This window comes from Staurois parvus, unplaced genomic scaffold, assembly GCF_062004578.1.
Source record: "Staurois parvus isolate SC_StPar_1 unplaced genomic scaffold, SC_StPar_1.0 ptg000226l, whole genome shotgun sequence".
In the NCBI taxonomy this organism is placed as follows: domain Eukaryota; kingdom Metazoa; phylum Chordata; class Amphibia; order Anura; family Ranidae; genus Staurois; species Staurois parvus.
Window position 1 is genome coordinate 5440583 of NW_028318022.1, and position 22993 is coordinate 5463575.

Genomic DNA, 22993 nt, shown 5'->3' on the forward strand with positions numbered 1-22993 from the left:
GGAGTCAGTCTGAATAAGATTTTTCTACAATGAAACAAGCTGTAACATTATTACCTCCCACCAGCTCACATTCTCCATTCAAAATGATCACATTTACTGCTAGAAGGTCAGAGACAGCATTGCAAAGCAATATGCTACACACAGCCAGCAGAGCAGAGAGTTGTACAATGAAAACAGCAACATGAGAAGAATCTCTGACATTATACACATGAAAGGACATGGTTTGGGAGTTATGTACATCTAGAGATGAAAACATGAAACTGAGATCTTCATTAACAAATACAATATCAAAGATCGTTATCAGATATAAGAGTATACAAATGCACCAATGAAAACACCAACAGTCTCTGTGAAATTGGTTGACAATGGTTTAAATACAAGCTGCAAAACTAATGCCTAAACTTTGGCTGGGCCCCAGAAGAAGGTTTTGATGGGGCAGTTGTCCTCTAAGCCAAATTTGTTTTTACATTTGATAGGTAGAATGAACTTCAGTACTGAAACTCATGCAGGTCTGGGTATAAAGGTCCTGTATAGCAATTTAACAATATTAAAAACAAAATAAGGATGCAATGAGCAATGGAGCTTCAACCAGGGTGGATCAGGTGCTAATTTATTGCATATTTTCACCTGACAAAGGAACAGATGTCCTTCAAAAGAGTCAAGAATTGCAATAAAGCCTACTAGGGTTCACCTTGGTCTTTCTGCTGGAATATGTAGGTCAAGTCTGGTATCATCTTTGAGGACCAGTGGGGTCTTATTCTATCAGGCATATCAGAACCATCATCCTTCTAAACTAATCACTTTAGCTGTGGTACACCAATAAAGACTAATTCACTCAGCACAGAAGATGAGTGTTGTCTTAAGGGCTAATGAAGCCAAAGAATACAACTGAAGAGGAATATATATATATATATATATATATATATATATATATATATATATATATATATAATTTTTTTCATATATTAGTTTCAAGAATGTCATGTTCACCAACCACAGCTGTTCTGGAAAAATTTTTGGGATCCCCGTGGAACTGGAGAATCACTGTAGTAGGCACCACTACACCAGTAATCTCCACTAGCTTCCAGGTCTCGTGTCAAGCAGCTGCCCTGCTGCTTTCTGAACACGGAAGGTCACCCACTCAGTACAGGTGCCATTCTGGAAACGTTTTGCATTTCCTCAATGAATGCAAAGAATTCCCTGATTTCACAAGATGGAAATTGTGACACTGCCCTGCTTCCATACCTTGTCCAATCAGAGAAAGTTTTGTATTTATTTAGAGAATGCAAAGTGCTTCCTGAATGACGCCCATGCCAAGAAAGTAACCTCCTCTGTTCATAATGTGGGGCAGCGTAATTATTGTGCGACTGTGAAAATGTAAGTAGAAGTTGAGATGATGATAACTGGGCACCCCAAAAACTGGATGAGAGGACACAGGTCAGCTATGATATTTTTTAGATTAAGAGACAGAGCATATGTACCCCCACCCCCTCCCCCCTTTCAGACCATAGCTATAATCCCAACAGTGCATATTTATAATCATTTTACTTAAGTAAACAGTTTGCTTAGGGTCTGGAAACGTCAAAAGAACTTTGGAGGAGCATCAACTATTATGCTGATCATTACTTAACAGATAACTAAAACAGGGATTTGCTGTATTGGAAATATCTAAATTTAATGCCTTAACAGGAGGCCTGGAATGGGATACTACAGTAGTCTGCTTTTCATCTCCATGTCTGTTAACAATAAACATCTACACAGGTTATCTTTATTTCCAACTGAGTGAATTGGGATTCGCCATCATAAACCCTCCTAACAGAAATGAACACAATACACATCCCAGTCTCACTCTAATAGCGGTCATAAAACCTTTAAGCCCAGGATAAGTAATTACAACATTACACAGATGACCATCATAGCTCATCACTGGACGTAAATAGTTTAGTAGTAGCTAGCAAATCCACATTTCTATTTATCTCTTCCTGGAGAATCCAAATTTCAGTGTATTTGATAACTCCTGAGATGAAACCAGAATAAAGGCACAGTATTGTATCAATTAATTAGCAGCACTTTATACCCAAACACCACTGTCTTGGGAGGTATCAGAAGCGGATTAGGTCCATTACCTTTCCTAGATGAAATAGTCATACCCATCATATTTGTGGTAATTCAAATGGTAATTTCTTTCTGGACAGGAGACAGAACTCTATGCTGGAGACCGGAGGTTCCTTGTCCAGAGGATTGAGAATATCGAGATGTCTAAGCAAGTCAGGAGGGCTGGGATGAAGGCGAGTCAAGCGGAATAAGGGAATCAAGGGGTCTCAGAGGACTGAGAGAGCCAGGGGTGTCAAGAGATCCCCTAGCAAGAGGCTAATGAGTGGGCCTGTGTAGAAGGAAACTTGACTGAGAGCGCCTGGAGAGCTGAGAGAGCCAGGAAAGCTGGGTGAGCTGAGAGAGGGGCACAGAAACACTGAGGTACTGTGTGGGACAGACGGTCTGAGGGACAAGTTAAACACCCAACGGCAAAGGTTTTAAGGATAAGTTCACCTTTGGGGACATGTTACATGTTCCACCCGTTTTTAGGGTGGAACATGTGACATGTTCCCATAGCCACACTGTGGAGTGCCGTGGTAGTTCACTGAAGCTTCCTGTCAGAAAATCTGCTTGCTCGCACATCCCGTATGGCAAGCAAATATTCTGACAGATCTGCAGGAGACCTGCATGGCATCAGCAATCTACTGATCACTGGTGCAATGCTTTTCTGGCTCCTATAGACAAAAATAGTAAATGGACATTTTTTTACCTGCATTATTTTTGTCTAAAAGGTGAGTCTATCCTTTAAGGCCTAAGCAGCAGTGCTGCTGAAAAGATAAAGCCAGACATTTTTACTGTGCCTGTTTTTGATACTGAAAACCCCCTGCATGGGCAACCATTTTTCTGTTGAACTTTGATTTTGTTTCATAAAAGTGGTGCAACAAGCCCTAAAACACTGTTCGGACTGGAATGAATTTAAAGCATCACTAAAGGCAAAACTTTTTTTTTTAGCTTTGGATAGAGTGCAAACGGTGCAAACGGGTTTTTTGCTGTCTGTGCCCTCGTTAAAATACCAAATCTTGGCTTGTCCCCAGAAAAGTAAGAGAGAGAAAATCTTCCAATGAGTATACTATTTCTGGTGACCTGGAAGGCCCCAAAGGATTCCTTTAATTTGCAGGGATTTACTCTCACTTCCTGTTTTGGCTATGGGATAGGAAGTGAAGGTAAATCTCCCCAATGGGACACAGATCACAAAAAACACTGACAGGGGTTATAACCCTCCATTATTCCATCCAAAATGAAAAAAAAATTGCCTATAGTCCCTACTTTAAACATGCTTTCACCACATAGCTAACAACCCCCCCCCCCAAGTATCTCACCATGTTAAAATTTCCATATGTAAATTTGTCAGCCAAAGTCTGACCACGGGAATATAGACTTGGTATCCTGTAGCTCCTAAGTAGAAGGCATAAATGCAAACTGACCATGCTAGGGTTGATCTGTTTATGTCCTTGGAGTGGTCAGTTTAGAATAGAAGGAAAGGGGAACAGGTTACAATTATCAAAAAATATATGTAAAACACAGACCCCCATAATTTGGGGTAACATTCACTAAGCGTTGCAGCACATATACAGTATATATTTATTTTTGTAATAGAAAAAAAAATCTACTTTAGTCTCTGATTAAATTAGTGTAATTTCTCCTGTGTCTGCGGTCGTACTGCAATGCACAACAATGGAAATCAAATTATTCTTTGTTGTCCATTCACACCAATGCAACATGGTGCAGAGCAATTTTTGAAAAGGTGCAGGTGCTTCTTTTGGTGCAGCATAGTACATTTTTTACTTTAACCCCTTCATGCCTAAGGGTAAAACAAATATTAAAGCCTAAGTAAAATTTTACAACTTTGATATGTGTTAGTAAAACCGTACATATCATCACAGCTACTTTGTACAGCCAGGTGAATTATTATTATTATACAGTATTTATAAAGTGCCAACAGTTCGCTCAGCGCTGTACCTTACAAAGGGAGACAGAACATGCAACAGTACGAAAACAATACAATGTGATACATAAGGGGTTCGAGGGCCCTGCTCTTTCGAGCTTACAATCTAGGAATTATACCTTATTTTTTTCAGGACAAATTGGGCTTTTATTTTGTGGCAAATGGTAATGGATATCTCCTGATTTTTTTTAATATCAAAGGAAAACTGGCCCAAAATAATAAAAAAATATATATTTTTTAAATTTAGCTGTGTCTTTTTTGTTGCTCCATAAAGAACAACCCAGAATACATTTTCCTGCTCTTGACAATTGCAGCGATACCATATATGTGTATGTTATTTGTTGTGTGTACCTGTACTACAGCCCAGAAACAATAGCGTGCATTTTGTTATTTTGTTTTTTTTTTACCTAAAACACATTGACACCAATTAGAAAAAAAAAATCCTGACCTTTGACCCTGATCCAAACACTAACCCTGGCACTGAACTAGATCAAACCTTGATCTAGGTATTTATGTATTTTTTAATATTTACATATTTAGTCACTGTGAAGCCCCCCCCCCCCCCTTGTTTTTTTCCCCTCTCTGCAAGGAGAGAGAGATACAATGTATCTCTCTCCTCCATTCAGAGAGGAAAGAAAAAACAAGGGGGGGGGGCCTCACAGTGACTAATCACTGTGTTAGCCAATCAGAGGCTATCACAGTGATCATGTGACCTGGAATCGGGGGTCTGAAGTCACATTCGTTAGAATGGGACCTGGGGCTCTCAGTGACACCCTGGTCTTTTTGCGGCACGCTCCCAGCACAAAGACAGGTACACAAATATGTGGCCCCAAGGAAAAAAGCCCAGTTCTGTGAGGCCGCATATTTGTCTGACGTCGGTGTGAAGGGGTTAATATGAATGTATGAAAAATGCATAACAAACATGTGCATGTGTTTTTTGATGCGCTTTAGGCAGGGTTTTGTATCTAACAACCAGTCTCCCCTACAAAAAAAAAAAAAAAAACATGCGAGAAACATGAAAAAGCATCAAAAATGTGCTACAAAAATGCACTATAAATGCAAGATTATGCAGCAACACTAGTGTAAACCTAGACCTAAAGTGGTTGTAGAAACAGGAGGTAAAAAGCCTTCTGCATGCATCCCCCCCTCCCAACCAGCCTCACATAAATACTTACCTGAGCCTGACCTCAATCCAGCGATATGCAGGAGTAGAGGCTCACTTGGCTCTCTCTCTCTTCATTTGGTCAGACACAGCAGTCAATCACAGCCAGTGAGAAGGGGGTGGGCCAAAGCTGCACTCTGTGGGGTTTATTTACTAAAGCTAGAGAGTGCAAAATCAAGTGCACTTCTGCACAAAAATCAATCAGCCTCCAGGTTTTACTGCCAAAGCTAAATTGAACAAACTGAGGTTAGAAGCTGGTTGACTACCATGTACAGCTGCACCAGATTCTGAGTGAACCAGTTTTAGTAAATCCACCTCTGTGTCTTATGGACAAACAAAAGCAGCTCAGGAGTGAGCATGCATGATTGCCCCCACAGCAAGCAGCTTGCTATCATGGGAACTCAGCGAGGGTAGAAGCCCAGAACACTGGCAGGGTGATGCAAAAAGAGAATTGGTCCAGTTCTGTCCAAAACCATAGCACAGAGCAGGTAAATATGACATGTTTGTTATTTTTTTTAAAACATTTAAAAATCTGCCTTTATTATCACTTTGTTTCAGATTTTACATATATATCAAAACTGGGAAGAAAAGGATATAAAAACAAAAACGTCTTAGGTTCAGGGCTCCAAATAATGTGCTGCCAACCCTACATTTTAGCAAGAAAAATGGATCTGTTAAATATTATGAATTTACATACCCAACAACATATAAAATTGTAGCCAAGTACATATCATAAAGTAGGAGTAAACCCACACTGGACACTTGTACCTACAGGTAAACTTATAATAAAGCTTACCTGTATGTACAACGTTCAACATTTAGGAGATATTCAGTGTCCCTGAAGCCGCTGGCGTCACCATTGCATGCGCACTGAAGGAATAGCTGTTCCATGCCATTCTTTCAGAGCTCTGTGCCGCGGCTCCCACACATATGCACGGGAGTGACATCATCACGGCTCAGCCAATCAAGCGGCCAGAACCCATGAACCCGGAAGGAAGACTGGGTGAAGATGGAAGCCCTGTCAATGGTGACAGCACACAGCTGGAGGGCTTCGTTCTAAGGGAAGTCCTTCATAATGTGTTAGTATGCGATGCATACTAGCACATTATGATATTACCTTGTGTGGAGAATCAAGTTTACAACCACTTTAAAAGCCTGTTATGCCATTTTGGGAATACAAATGGCCACTAGATGGCAGGCAGCCTGCAAAAATGACAACAAGGTTCTGTCTGATGCAATATTTTGCATACCTTTTTCAACCTATTACATACCAAAATGATTGGAAAGGTTCCAGTATTTTACAGTACAGCAGACTAGAATATGATTTAATACATTTTTGCTGCTTATGGAAAAAAATAAATCACTCTGAATTGTATTTACCGTCTGGAGTCCCTTCATTTTTCCTCCTGGAGCAAAAAAAGCAGCCAGGAACTTTGTGCAGCCTCCAGTGATCAATATACTGCACCCAGTTAGGCAGCATATATTCAGGAAATGAAGGCAGAATCTGCAATTTAGCATATGTTATGTACACCCCCTGCAGAATCTTCAGCAGCCAACACGTTTGGGTGTGTCTGGTCCCCTGCTGGTCCCCTGCTGTGGTTTCTCCTGCTCTCCCCTATGTCACAGTTGAGTCCTGTAGTGACCATGGAGCAAGCAGATGATACCACAGCATGTAGTGGGTAATGCAGGCATCAAACACTCCCTGAAGTGGTAAATGCTAGGGATTTTGTTGGAGGTCATAGCCCTTGAATACCGCTGTCACTGTCCACACAGAGATAAGTATTAAAGGAAAACTTTGTCATTTAAAATAAACTAGGTGCCCAGAAAAGCATGTGCAAATACCTTTCATATTAAGAAATACAATAATTTCTTGCTATAAAAATCAATTATTTTTTATTAACTTCATGCTTCTCTGCTCTTCCCCATAAAGATGACTGATTTTTGGATGTCACTGGGGCAGAGCACATCTGCCACTGATTCCTGCTGTAGTAAGCACACATTATATACATGAATGAGTGCACCTCTGCTGCAAAGTGCTTGTGTGACACACCCCATCCTTGCATCAAATGTTATGGCGCTTATCTCAGGTAAGCACCATCAATCATCCTTCATTACCTATTTGTCTCTTTGATTTAGTGTGGTTGGAAAGTAGTGAGGGAGGCATAGTCATTCACTGAAACTTGGCTTCCCCAGCACATAGATGGGACAAAGTGCTATATGTACTGTGTACCTAAAGAGACCAGAGCAAGAAAAAAAAATAGCAAGAGATACTTATTTAAGAGTCTCCTTTAGCAGGATTCTCCTTTTTTTCCATTTTGGATAGAGTGAGGAAGCAGTTTAACCTGTGTTAGTTCATTTTGTCATCTGTATCTCATTGTCCCAGGATATCAGGGGGATTGGCAGGAACACCAGGTATTTCACACAAAGGAAGGAATGAAAAAAGAACATGATACCTTTTATACAAGTACATGGTATAGCCAGGGCTGGTGTAAGACTTCTTGCATCTTACACCCCCCCCCCCCCCAAATAAATAAAATTCACCTGTAGTTCTATTTCACCCCACCTAGAACACATCCGCTTTCCCTTAAATGTTATACCCTAGCACAAATCCTCTCCCCCAAATCCCCTCTCCTAGCATAAATCCCTCCAATCCCATCTCCTAGCACAACCCCTACCAAATTACCCTTCCCAGCACAAATCCTTTCTCCCCATTCTAATCCCCCCGCTTAGCACAACCCCCCTCCCCTCATCCTCCTCTCCTACCACAAATCCCCCCCATCCCCTTTTCTAGCAGAAATTCCCCTAAAATCCCCCCTCCTAGCACAAATCCCCCCACCATCCTCCCTCCTAGCACAACCTCCCATCCCCTCTCCTAGCACAAATCCCCCCCATCCCCCCTCCTAACACAAATCCTCCCCATATCCCCCCCATACCCTCTCCTAGCACAAATCCCCCATCCCCCCTCCTAACACAAATCCTCCCCATATCCCCCCCATACCCTCTCCTAGCACAAATCCCCCCATCCCCCCTCCTAACACAAATCCTCCCCATATCCCCCCCATACCCTCTCCTAACACAAATCCCCCCAATCCCCTCTTCTAGCACAAATTCCCCCCCCCCCCCCAATCCCTCCTCCTAGCACGAATCGCCCCTCCCAGCACAACCCTCTTCTTTCAATATCACCACCTAGTACAAATTCCCCCAAATCCCTCCTCTAGCTATCACCCCTCCAAATTACCCTTCCCAGCATAAAATCCTCCCAATTTACCCAAATCCCCCCCCCCTCCTTTAGCACAAATCCTACAGCGTAGCCCATCCCAGCACCCCCCAGGTAGCTGCACCCTAGGCGGCTGCCTAGTTCATCTAGTGGTAGCGCTGGCCCAGGGTACAGAGAATCAGGAATATGAAACGTTGTTTTAAGTAAACTTACAAAATTAAATACAAAAACAAAAAAAACAAAAAATATTACCTGCTGCTGACTTAATCCTTCTGGCATAGGAGACATAACTGCCTCTGCATGTACACAGTCCACATCTATGAACACATTCAAATCTTCATCTTCAAGGCAGGCAGATTTACGATCTAAACCACAAAATCAAATATGTTAAATGTTGACCCTTTTTTTTATTTGATATTTCAAGGGATGAAAATGGAAAAGTTGGTCATTTAATCATACCCTCCCCTCAAAAAATATTCCATTCTGTATAATGGTCTTACATTATTTGCAAGTCATCCTAAAATGTTACGTTGGACAAGAAAAAGATGATAATGTAAAAAAGTTTACAAAGAAACTGAAGTATTATATTATTACTGTAATTTTTTTTTTTAACCTATACATTTATATGCTGTTGTGTTTATTATTTTTAAGTCATCTGCATAGCATTGTACAATAAACATTCAAGATGTATACATAGACATGTGCTTTCGAAGAAGTGCTGGGGTTGCTAATAAGAAAAGTCCAGCACTGCTTTTATGCTTTTTGCTAATTTGTATTAATCACATTATTTAAGGATGTGCTATCTTTTCTTGCAGAGTTGGGTGTGCCAATCCCCTGTGACTTCAGGTCTCTGTATAGCAGAGCAGTTGTATCTTGAGATTTTAGATACTACCTAAACTTGCTTACAGCACCACCTGATGGCTTCAAATAATGGATATAAAATCTTAATAAGAAATATTTCATAATTACCTTATTAATGCATTAAAATTTATATTTTGTCATCTATAATGTAAATTACACCTGTCAGGCATTTTAAACTTTTACAAGTAAAGTCTTGAGTAATCATGTACCCTAAGATGTGGTATTATTAATGTTATAATCATTGATATTATTACCTATTAGAGCTACTTTGGCCGCTTCCTCAAACTATTGAATTTTTTACTGGGCCCCAACCACCTTCTGTCCAGTTACAGTGACATCGGTTTCTTGCTATTAGGATAACTGCAGAAACCCTGTAACAGCTGCTGCTAAAATGGCCATACACATTACAATCTGTACAATCTTCTTTAGATTTTAGCAAAAACATGTAATATGATAAATATATAAAGAAATTATTTTTCCAATCAGTAATCAGGCAGGCCCTTGAGTTCTAAAGTTGTTGCCAGATCTAAAGAAAATTGTACAATTGTACCATGTTTAGTCAGATAATAGCAAAAGTTATAGTTTACCATGTATAATGGCTATACTATAATGTTAAATTACAAACTGCTAACAATCCTGCTAACTGGATTTTTAAGGACAGCAATCTGGTGTGCAAATGCTTTTTTCTTATGACAAGTCATCTAACTGTACCATGCAAAACAAAGGATTTTGTTCTGATGTAGGAACGACCCTTCTTCACAGCAGCCTTTGTTTTTTCAAGTCCATCTTTCGTACCCTCCTTTGCAGCCTTCATAAGCCTCTGCATCTAAAATATAAAGCAAAATATAAAGCTAAATACACAATAACACAACACAAAAACACTACCAGGGTGGACTGTTCATGCACTTAATGGGTACTGAGAAAGACATGCTACATCACCTTGAGTTCATGTTTATGTTTTAAATGTTGGATCTCTACTCCTCCCACTTTGTTTGCCACCAAATCTTTCATCTTTCTTTCGTAGTGTTGTTTTATACGTGTTAAGTCCTGAGAAAGCTATATGAAAAGATATAGCATGCCTTCATAAATAACAATGTAAAATATTTTATGTATTAAAATACTATTTTGGTCTACACTACAAATCTACTACTAAAACAAAAAATGAAAAAAAAAACTTTTAAAGTCACTGGGTACAGGCACAACAATGAATGCATTTAATCATATATGTATTTAGGTCTGCTATGCTGTCAGAGTACACCTAAGAATAAATCATCAGATAATCATGCTCAACTTCACAGCCCAATCAAGAATTCCACTGAAATCTGATGGCAGCAGTCTTATAGATATGTATAAGTAAAACTAGAAGGCTAAAGTGTGGAGCTTTTTAAAAGCAGACTAATTCGATAGGGGAGTAAAGGTACAAATATTTTTCACTTCCATTACAACTGTGTGTTGGGTATACGATATACACTAAAATGGATTTTGTTTTATCTCGGTGCTATGTTTTCCCTGTATTAGTAATTATAAATACTTTTGCCTAGGCATGTCCAACACTGTACTTCCAACAACATTCAACCAATTCTTAAAGCAGAACTAAACTGTATCTGATTACCACAAACTGAAAATGCTATTTAATTCATTTTTAATATTCAAAACAAACTCATCCATCCATCCAGGTCTCCGTGCATTATTTTGTTGAGAAACTTTTCAAAAACACCCCCAGTATTTCTAGCCATGGACATCTCGAGCAAGGACAGATGATTTATGTAGCATTTACTACCTGGAATCCATCTGCCCTTAGCGCAGGCATGCAGGCAGGAGGGTGCGCTTAGCTGAGAAAGCTCCTCCTCAATATGAAAAAAAAAATGCCCATGTACACGCTTGGGATGTATGGTATAATTTTGGCCTAGGTTAGAAACCAGAAAGTCAGAAAGCAACTGAAGACGCATGAAAAAAAAAAAAGTAGTTTAAAACAAGTAAATAGGGAGTGGCCAGGCGCATGGAGCGATAGCAGCACTTCTGCATAGCTCCTGGCCCGGATCTCCTTGCGGGCTCTTCTCCCTCCCACGGGCTCTCTCCCGCCCTCCACATGGGCAAAAATCAACGCCGGAACCCCGGAGACCTGCGGGGGGGGGGCGGTCCGATGGCGATTTAAGCAGATATATGTCCCGATCCTCGGCCGAGGCCTTGGGCACCCCGACAGGCAAGATGGCGCCGGCACCTCTCCCTTCCTCATCCTCCCAAGACACGGAGCTCCAGGAAGACGGGCAGGTAAGCCCCCGGGGCTCCCCCCCTGCACAAAGGGATCCACTCAGCCACCCACAGGCCACACAGGGTCCACAGACACCTCGCAGCCCTTCCCCAGCATCTCTCTGCTCTGAGGATGGCTGGGATCTGCAGTCCCACATGCAGTCCCTGCACTCCTACCTCAAATCTCTCCCTACAAAGGCAGATTTTGAAGTATGTGAAACGTATTGAAAGCACATACAAGCAGGAAATTTCTGATCTTAAACAAAACATTTGCGTGCGTATGGAAGAGACTGAAAATACCACTGACGACCCATGTAATGCCTTACAATCCCATGAAGAGACCCTTAACTCCCACACGGTTTAAATACAACAGCTCATGTACCAGCAGGATGACATTGAGAGCAGGAACTGCCGTAATAACATACGGATTCGAGGCATACCTGATACCATTGAATCTAAAGATTTGGCTGCAGCGGTTAACGCCATATTCAACCAATTGTTGCAATAGGCCAAAGACGCCCCTATTGAGCTGGACCAAGTACATCGCACGATGGGCCTAGAAACCCTGATCCATCTTTTGTCCGTGATACCCTTTGCAGGGTCCACTACTTCAGGGTCAAGGACGCCATTATGCATGCAGCTAGCACGCAGGATACCATCCTATTCAATGAAGTGCCGGTGATGCTTCTCCCTGACCTCTGCCGCCAGACACTAGCCATGCGCAGGGCCGTGCGCCCTCTCACTCAGATGTTACAGGAGAGGCAGATTTGCTACCAGTGGCGGTTCCCATTTCAACTACACGCCTCTCAGAATGGAAAATCAGCACAATTTCATACAACTGGGGACCGGCCCACATTTCTCAGTGTGTTCCAGTTGCCTCAAGTGTCCCTCCCGGATTGGCCCTTCCGGCTCCCGACCCCAGGCCTCCCATTTTCCTCGTCCTGGCAGTGGTCTGATCGCAGGAAGAAGAAACGTTCCAGATCCTCCTCCCAGCAGATCCAAGAAGGCTGATCCTCTTTCCGAGTCAACTGGGAGTTTCTCCCCTCCTTTCTCCTCAAGATTTTGATATAACCTGTTGGTTGCTCTTTTTTGGACCTGTGCCTTATACTTAAGCCAGTTGTTTGTTGGGCTCTGGGGCTGTGGCTTGGGGCTAGCCCTTGGGTTCCACCGCTGACGTTTGCTGTGGTGGACGGGGACGCCTTCGGCCATAGTCTCAGAGGTCCTGGGCACCCTTATTATTATTTTTTTTTTGGTTTATTCGTACCCTGTTGTTACTGTGTTATGCTTCTGTTTATTGTCGGGGGGGGGGGGCTAGAGGGTTCTCCCCTTTTTTTGTGTTCCCATGCCTGTTCGAGGGTTTACTCGACATGTGTCATGGGAGGAGGTCATCCTCACCGAGGGTGTCCTTTCCCTAGGTTATTTGCCTGCGGGAGACCTGGGTCGGGATCAGAAACATGTGCCTCTAACGTTCCCCACCTGGGCCTTCAGTGTAATACATAGTACCACACTGTATGTTATCTAGACAGTTTGTCTATTAGTTTTTTTCCGCTCATTTTCCTACTTTTTCTGCTCCTTTCTCCTCAGCTTTTTCTCCTTTTTCGCTAATTCTCCCTTTCTTCCCCTTTTTTTTTTTCTTCTCTCTACTCGGAAGTAGGGGTCGGTTTGGCAGAGCGCCATTGGTGATACACTCTCCCCCTCTTTCCTCTACCTCAGATAATTTTGACCCGATCAAATTTTCCTCTATTAATTGCAGGGGCTTTAACACCCCAGAGAAGCTGAGCCAGATGCTATATCATTTCCATAAGCATAAATCACAGATCTTGCTCCTCCAGGAGACTCATTTTCGCTCAGATGGTATCCCAGCCCTCCACAACCGCTGTTATACGCAATGGTATCATAGTACTAATCCGCAGGCGAGATCCAGAGGTGTATCTGTGGCTTTTCATCATACGTTTGGCCCGGAAGTCTTGGACTCACTAGTTGATCCAGCTGGTCGCTATCTTTTCCTTAAATTGAAATATCATAATTTCGTCTTTACAGTGGCGAACGTTTAAGCTCCCAATCAAAATCAGGCTACATTTCTCACAGCGGTCCTTTCCAAGTTGTCCGATTTTGGGGGTCCCTGTTTTATTGTCGGAGGAGACTTCAACATAGCTCTCTCTCTCTGGATTTAGACACCTCTGCAGGTAAATCTTCTTCCTCCTCGTCGGTCTTATCTCAAGTCAAGTCATGTTTGCACAACTTACACTTAGTGGACGTCTGGCGTATCCAACACCCTTTGGAGCGAGACTATAGTTTTTACTCCGCAGCTCATGCGTCCTATAGTTGTATAGACTATTTCTTTGTTTCACAGTCTTTTCTAGATTATCCGATTTCATCCTCTCTCGGCCATTTCTTATGGTCGGACCACGCCCCAATCCATCTTACACTTCAAGACAGACCTTCGCCTTTACGTTACTTCTCATGGCGCTTGAATGATACTCTGCTCAAAGATTCTCTATGTGTCACGGAAGTTAAGAAAACCATCCAAGACTTTGTTTCTGATCATGCATTGGACACTACCAGCCCTTTTACTCAATGGGAGACCCTTAAATGTGTCCTTCAAGGTGTTATCAAACATGGCTCTCGCCTGAAAAAGGCTCGTACGAAAGAGATGTGTCGACTATTTTCACTCATTGTGCGCTTAGAATTCTCCTCAAATGCACACTGGATCCGGTTCTCGCGGTGACCTTATCTAACGCTCGTAGAGACTTGCACCAACGTTTAGATTCCTCCTCCCTTGTTGCCTGAGACAAAGCACACACCACTCATTACTCCTTAGCTAATAAATGTGGACAACATCTGGCGCGTGTACTCCACCCTCGACCGTACCGTTCTCCGATCCAACATATTAAGGCGCCCGACAACACTAAACTCCACTACAACAAAGGAATCACTTCTGCGTTTGAGCATTATTATTCTCAACTTTATCATTTATTTGCGACCAACCTCGCTGCCCCTCGTTTCCTCTCTTCCAACTATATCCCACTATATTGCGGAGACAGCGTTGCCTGTTTTAGAAGTCCAAGATGCTCTAGATTTGGAAGAGCCCTTCTCTATCATGGAAGTTCTTGGGGCAATTAATTCTCGGGCCCGGACGGGTTTACCCTGTGATTTTATAAAACATTTGCCGCCCAACTGGCCACCCTTTTGGCCCTGGCTTTTAATCTTATTGATGACCTGAAAGTACCTTCTTCGGCTTTTTTATCAGCCAATATTTTGGTTATCCCTAAGCCAGGTAAAGACCCTTCTCTCTGCGGTAGCTATCGCCCGATTTCTCTTCTTAATCTGGACGTTAAGCTTTTTGCTAAACACTCTAGCGAACCGCCTCTCTCCTTTTTTACCAACCTTGATTCACCATGATCGTGAAGCAAGGGATAACACTTCCAAAACAATTCACCTTATTTCTTATATTAAGCAGCATGACTTAAGGGCTTGCCTCCTTTCATTTGATGCTGAGAAGGCATTCGATCGCGTAGATTGGCATTTTCTTAGTCTCACCCTAGAACAGATAGGTTTGGGTCCGCGTTTCCTAGCTCAGATTATGTCCCTCTATTCTCATCCTTTGGCATCTGTCCTGGTGAATGGTACGGTTTCTCCACCCTTTCCCATATCGAATGGAACTAGACAGGGTTGTCCCCTCTCGACCCTTCTTTTTGTTTTAGTAATGGAACATCTTGCGAGAGCTGTTCGAGCTAATGACTCGATATTGGGCGTCCGCACTCCCTCCACACACCATAAACTATCCCTATATGCAGATGACCATTTGGTTTACGTCCAACAGCCACTTACCTCACTCCCTAGTCTTTTCCATGAATTCCACAGATTTGGTCTCTACAGTAACTTCAAGTTTAATATCTCTAAAACAGAGGTCCTGAATATTTCCTTACCTGACCATATATTGGTGAATCTACGTTCTAACTTCTCTTTTCAATGGCGACCAAAGGCTATTACATATTTAGGGGTCATGATTTCTGCTGACCTTAATGCTCTATACTCCCTTAATTATTTACCCCTGCTTCGCCGTATTCGCACAGACCTGGTTTCATGGGGTGCCTTGGCCCTGCCCTGGTTCAGCCACATCAACACCCTCAAGATGAATATCTTGCCTAAGTTGCTATACGTTTTTCAAACTAAACTGATTACCGTGCTTTAGAGCTTTCTATCGCTATGCTCCCTTTCGATTTGATTTATTTGGCACCAGGATTTTCCAGAATAAAATATAGTTTACTCACTTACCCGAAGCTCGGAGGCGGAGTGGGTTTGCCAGACTGTGAGTTATATTATAGAGCCACTTTACTAGCTCAGATGCTTGGATTGGTTTCCCAGACCCTTCCGTAAACCCTCTTGTATGATAGAACAGAGATAGAGATGTGTTCCCCTGTCGGGCCCTGACAGATTTGTGCTTGCTCCCCCGATTTCATTTTTCTGGGGGGGTCCACCGGTTTGGCCCCGTGGCTCACATCGGATGTGGCTGATGGGGTCGTCCCGATGGGATCCTGGAAGAGGACAGCCTCGGTCCTGCTTTTTGCCATCCCCATCTCCCGATCCCCCTCTCTTCTTATCTTTCTTTATCTCTCCAACTGACTTCTCCTTTTTTCTCTTCTCCTACTATTTTCTTCCCCCCCCCCTTTTTTTTGGTTTTGTCTTGTTCTTAGTTTGCTTTCGTTTGGATTCAGATTCATATACTAGTTTATATGGAACTAGCTCATTTTGTCTCCTACATCTCGTCGTGGATGCCCTCCTTAACACTATATTTATTCATATCTCCGTAATACATGCCATATGTTATTGATCCTTGGAACTATTTTCACCTATTCACATGAATCATTGTCACATTTGTGCGATGGCTTTTCTTATGTATGTACACTTGTACCTGTTTTCATTTTTCCTCCATGCTATGTATTGTTAAACTGTTGAAAACGTAATAAAGACAAATTTGCCTTTAAAACAAGTAAATATAGTATACCCTCCTATCTATTTACTAAGGCTAGTAGCATAAAATGTTGACTAAGAGGCTTAGTCCCACTTTAACTGATGAATCAAATTGGACAATAACAGAATAACAAAGCTATTCTCTGTAACAAATGGAACAAAAATCTTCTACTATAAATCTATTACACATTTTCTCTTTCACTCTCAGAAATGTAATGCATTCCTGGCCTAACACATCATTCCTTGGCTCACTGCAGAGTGTAACTGAGAAACACATACTCTGGCCTGTAAAATGAGACTTATAACAACTGAAGCACAAGCAAGGTAGCTTTTTCTTGTAAGAAAATGTAGCTCTAAGTAGACAAGCAGGCCAAGAGCTCTACTATACATGTGCAAAAATATTAAACCATACCAACCAAAAAACTCCACTATTTTAGTGCATCCTTCTATATGTGCGCAAAATTATTAAAACATGCCAATCAACTGCTTCCCTTCATTCACAGTACTCAGTTATATGGCTATAGCTTTATCCAAATACACATACCAGAGGTCACTATTAAGGAGTACTTAAAGTTCATCCTTTGCAAAAATGCAATAAATGCACCCAAATTAAAAAATGTGCATTTATTGAATTTTTGTGTTTAACACTGCCCAGCATTGCAACTGTGATAGGTGCATTGCAGTTGCAATGTACAGACCTCTGCAAACACTTCGTCCAGCCCGTTAGGAGGCTGGAGCAAGCAAACACTGAACTACAAGTGTGGTGAGGTATAAGTAAACTATTGGTGTAAAATGAAACATTGTCAAAAGGTGGACTATACTTATAAAGCAAGCCCATCACAAATTTTAGAAATTTTAACTAAGCATATATTATTTCTTTCAGTGAAAACCACATGTAAACACAGTAAGGTTCAGAAATATAATAAGCATCTAAAGTTATAAACAAAAATAGGTATATATGGCTGGCTTGGTCATGCCCCTTTCCAGAACACAGTAATGATGCAAAAAGCAAAAACAGACCACTGAACACAGCAAGTGACCAGGAATTGTACAATCGCAGAAGTGTGTCAGATGTTGAAGAAAAAAAAGGATTAAATTCAGTATTTTTCCTAGAACATGAAAGGAGCAGCCAGGGGCAGACTGACAACTCATGGGGCCCCCGGGCAATAGGGAATCATGGGGCCCCTGTGTCCTTGCCCAAACTCAAAAAAGCCAATGAAAAAGGTACCAGGGGCATCTCATGGGGCCCCCTACTGACCCTGGGCCCTAGGGCAGTGCCCGAGTTTCCAAATGTTCAGTCCGCCCCTGGGAGTAGCGCATATGCGCGACTTCTTCTGAAAGCTAAAGCACTCTATATGTTCCTTTTTTCCCAAATGGAAAAACTTTTTAAATTGTACCTTAAGCAAGGTGAAATACATGGTTCTTTTAATGGACAAAGGATCTATCATTCAGTTCAGCCAATCTTGTGACTCACATTTTTTGCCACACTGCACAGCCCACCCCACCCCAATGCAACTTTGCAGCTGTCCAAAAAGCAAGGCAAACACAGGGAGGTGATACATGAGGCTACAAAGCTCAGTCAGGAAATAATGGCACACAGTTTGGCAGCTGTTTGCAAATCCAAAACAAGAGCAACAGAATCACAAATATTTCAGCATGTTAAACATCTCAAATGTATGAATTTCAACTATTTCACTGCTATCTTGCAGTTCCTGTATAAAAACAAAAACATTTTTCACTTTGATTATTCAAGAATTTATTATTTATTACAGGTACTTACTGTACACAGTGTTGTCAATTTACACAGCGCTTTACATATATATTGTATATTCACACCAGTCCCTAACCAACTAAGGTCCTTAACTTACATTCATACATACACATACTACAGCCAATTTAGACAGGATCCAATTAACCTACCAGCAGGTCTTTGGAGTGTGGGAGGAAACTGGAGTACCCGGATGAAACCCATGTAGGCACAGGGAAAACATGCAAACTCCAGGCAGGTGGTGCCGTGGTTGGGATTCGAACAAATGACCCTAGTACTGCCAGGCGGAACAATTTAGCAACACACCCAGACTAAATTATGAAATCGTGAATATGACATTTTCTTCTAGGAAGTGTTTTGACCATGTAATCAAAGTAACTATTGAACTAAGCCCTAATTGTAAATCATCATCTTTGGCAAATAACAAATGTTAGACGAGGGTGCGTTTCCCTACACACTATCTGAGCAATTGATGAATCTAAAATATAACCTTTATTCAAATATATAAAAAATGTATGCTCAGCTGTAATTAATGGCTATTGGAGTGGAATGTACTGTCTTGAGGAATGCAAATGATGCACTGTAAAACGCAGTACAGTACCTCTAAAAAAAAAAAAAAAAAAGGGGGGGAGAGAGGTGGATACCATGTGCATTCAAAAAGTGCTCCCAAAGAAATACGCAAAGAAAAAAAAAATCAAACTAATTTTTTCTTTGGATCTTTCTTTGGGAGCACTTTTTGAATGCACATGGTATTCACTCCTCTCTCCCCTTTTTTGGAGAGGTCTGTACTTTGTTTTACAGTGCATCATTTGCATTCCTCAAGACAGTGAGGTATTTTTGTCTCTATATGGTGATGTATGGGTCTTGTCCATGAGAGGCTGACATTTAAGCCTGTGGATGAGTGTACCCGTATTACATGTCTGTAGCAAGATAGATTATACTATCTAATTAGCTTTGCCCATGGGGTAACTCCATTTCCTTAATAGAGATTATATAATCAAGCTGATAGGCTTGTGATCAATCCACAGTGTCTCTGTTTATGCCATCAATTCATTTAAAATGGTATGTTATTTGATTTGGTCTGGTGTTAACCATTTGTATGCAAGGTACATAATTGCAATGGTATCCAGTCATATTGCGCACAGCACATTCCACTCCAATGGGCATTAATTACAGCTGAGCATACATTTTTTATAGATTTGAATAAAGGTTATATTTTAGATTCATCAATTGGCCAGATGGTGCGTAGGGAAATGTACCCTCGTCCAGCATAGACATGTAATCAAAGTACCCACAAGCGGTACAGTTCTATTATGCATGAAAGAAAAATATATCAAAAGCACTGTCTAAAGAACCAAATGACAGGAGCATGCAAATAACAGTTTAACATTGATGTTAAATAAATATAAAAAATTTAAATGATCAATCAATGTAAAATAAATGATTTAAATAAATAAATAATGAACATGACTAAAACCTGTGATTTCCAGGCACACTCTATATTATGTAGGCTCCATTGGTTCTGATAGGGGTTTCAGTCTAGAACATACTTGTGGCAGGCGAGAGGGCAAGGATGACCTCAAAGCCGTAGCATATAGGCTGGTATAAATACAGTACTGGACAAATTTCCCATCAGTCCCCTTGCTACAGGGGAACCATATTTTTTATCCTGTCTTGGGAGTAGTGAACTGGCCCCTAAGTAGAGCCAACATTTTCCAGATAAAACAAATAACTATAAATAGCTAAATAAATAGTAATAAATAAATAGTAACAAACTTACATGTCTTTTACTGCCTCCTCGGAGGAAGGAAATGGGAACTCCATGCTTTGACTCAGAATCACTTTGATCTTCATAGCTTTCAAACTCACTAGAACTCCAGCCATAATCCAAAGAGCTGGTTCTGCCTTCTTCACCATTTTCCACATCATCATAAATCATTTCCTCAGGATCTAAGACAAGAGGATACTGGGTTAGACTTAATATTAAAGTGGTTTAAAGGTATAAGGCTTTTAGTGTACATTCTCTGCATGATCAGCTTACCTCCCAGCCCCCCCCCCCCAATAAATACTAACCTACCTTGAGTCATATTTCAATCCAGCACTGTGCATGCAAGGCAGCTCTGCCCTCTCTCCTCACAGGAATTAAGGACAGCAGTGGGGGCCATTGGCTCCTGCTGCTGTTAATCAATTCCTGTGAAGAGAAAATGGCTGTGCAGCTGTGCAGTGTGTGTGTGAGTGTGTCTATAGATGCACGCAACCTGGCTCGGGATCAAGCCTGCACGAGGAGCCGAGAGCGTTGGTGGGAAGCACCAGAAGAGAAGGAAAGGGACAGCTTGTTCAATACTATTGCACAGAGCAGGTAAGTGTAACACATTGAATATTTTAGGGAAAAAAAAGCATAACCAGCAAATGTGCGCTTAATTAATATAATTTATGAAAAAAAGACCTCTCCATCTCTCTCTCGCTATATATATATATATATATATATATATATATATATATACACATACATACATACACACACACACACACACACACACATACATATATATATATATATCATACATACATATATATATACACACACATATATACATACTCGGGACGTTCCAGTCAAACTGGGACTTTTGAGCTTATATAATAAAAGAACAAATTTCAAGGAGTGGAAACTGCATTTATATTTCAACATACTCCTCTGCTACCCGTACACTTATACCAGTGTTTAACTAATGCGTGGAACGCTTAGGCATAGAAATATCTGTCAGTACACCTGAACCATTCTACGACAGCCCACTTCACTTTTGTCATCAGTGATGAAATGCTGACCTCCAAGGAATTCTTTTAGGGGTCCAGGAATGGAGAATGTGGCAACACCTCTCAGCCGAGTTGCTGTAATGTGCACGGAGTGCGGTGAGCAGTATGAGCTTGTGCGTTGTCCTGGAGAAACAGGACACACTTAGAGATCAAAGCAGGCCATTTTTTCCACAGATGTGTATGCACATAACATGATAGTAATATTTACTGTTGATAGTGGCACCACGAGGTAGAAAATCCTGGGAACCACCACAGCCGGGATGGTCACTGAAGAACGTACAGCCATCTTTGAACCGTTTACACCATTCAAATGACTTACAGCAGCTGAGCATCTCATCACTAACACGAACACTGTTGTCTGCCATCTTGATGAACAATTTCTGGACTGACCCATGACGTGTGTTGCCTATAAGTAAGAGGACACACTTGCCACTTACTACTGCGTGTAGTACTGCCACGCTAGCATCCTTATGTATACCTGTGAAATGAAAAGTTCCGATTTGACTTGAACGCCCCTCATATATATATTTCAGACAAACCAAACAGGTGAGCCACCTGATGAGTTACTAATGGATGTCTGAAGCAGGACTGACCCCGACAGTCTTTATTAACTTTTTTATGAACACAATGCAGTGTAATCATTTGAGTACCTGTTGCAGAGTCTGAATTTTCTCTAGGTACATCATCATAAATAACTTCATCAGGATCTAAAAAGATAAAAAAACAATATACATCCCATATTAGGTAAAAAAACTAATTTCAGTGCACAAATAAATATTTTGTTGAATATCATGTAACGTTCAAAGGCATGACATGTTAGTAGGTTAGTGGTAGTATTTTATGGAATGCATACAACAAGAAAAGGAATTATGTGTAAAGTTAGAATGTAATCAACATACACTGTAGATCAGGGCTTGAAAAAGCCGCTCACCCGCTCGCCACAGAGGAATTTCTCCTCGCTGCGAGTGGTAAGCACAGATGAAGCATGGAGCGACTGCACCTGCGCTCCAAGCCTCATTGTGAAGCCGAGTTCCGGTTTACAACTTCCGGTTTCCTGGCTTCTGCGGCACCGCCGCCGAGGGTACAGGTGCAGGAGAGGTCCGCTCTCCTACGCGGAGAGGAGACACCCTCTCCACCGCCACGGGGGACAGTAAGTACTGTATACAACATGTCCTATCACTATAATGGAGTACTGGGGAGCTGGGATATACATTACTCAGTAATGTATATTCCAGCTTCCCTGTACTCCATTATAGTGATATGACATGTATACAGTAATGTATATCCCAGCTCCCCTGTACTCCATTATAGTGATATGACATGTATACAGTAATGTATATCCCATCTCCCCTGTACTCCATTATAGTGATATGACATGTATACAGTAATGTATATCCCAGCTCCCCTGTACTCCATTATAGTGATATGACATGTATACAGTAATGTATACCCCCCTCCCCTGTACTCCATTATAGTGATATGACATGTATACAGTAATGTATATCCCCCCTCCCCTGTACTCCATTATAGTGATATGACATGTATACAGTAATGTATATCCCAGCTCCCCTGTACTCCATTATAGTGATGTGACATGTATACAGTAATGTATATCCCAGCTCCCCTGTACTCCATTATAGTGATATGACATGTATACTGTAATGTATATCCCAGCTCCCCTGTACTCCATTATAGTGATATGACATGTATACAGTAATGTATATCCCATCTCCCCTGTACTCCATTATAGTGATATGACATGTATACAGTAATGTATATCCCAGCTCCCCTGTACTCCATTATAGTGATATGACATGTATACAGTATGTATATCCCAGCTCCCCTGTACTCCATTATAGTGGTATGACATGTATACAGTAATGTATATCCCAGCTCCCCTGTACTCCA

The 22993-nt window shown here is 41.4% G+C and overlaps 1 protein-coding gene across 4 annotated transcripts in view; it reads right to left on the reverse strand.

Annotated features, from left to right (window-relative positions):
- ARHGEF10 (Rho guanine nucleotide exchange factor 10) overlaps positions 1-22993 on the reverse strand; it is a 199537-nt gene that overhangs the window by 100293 nt on the left and 76251 nt on the right. For 3 of the 4 annotated variants that reach the window (XM_089679527.1, XM_089679524.1, XM_089679525.1), the window contains exons 7-11: positions 21736-21792; positions 20052-20221; positions 10219-10335; positions 9991-10105; positions 8671-8783 (exon numbers count right to left, since the gene is read on the reverse strand). In XM_089679527.1, the coding sequence (XP_089535653.1) occupies positions 8671-8783; positions 9991-10105; positions 10219-10335; positions 20052-20221; positions 21736-21792 (572 nt within the window). The remainder of the gene's footprint in view (positions 1-8670; positions 8784-9990; positions 10106-10218; positions 10336-20051; positions 20222-21735; positions 21793-22993) is intronic. The other variant, XM_089679526.1, reaches the window with a different exon arrangement.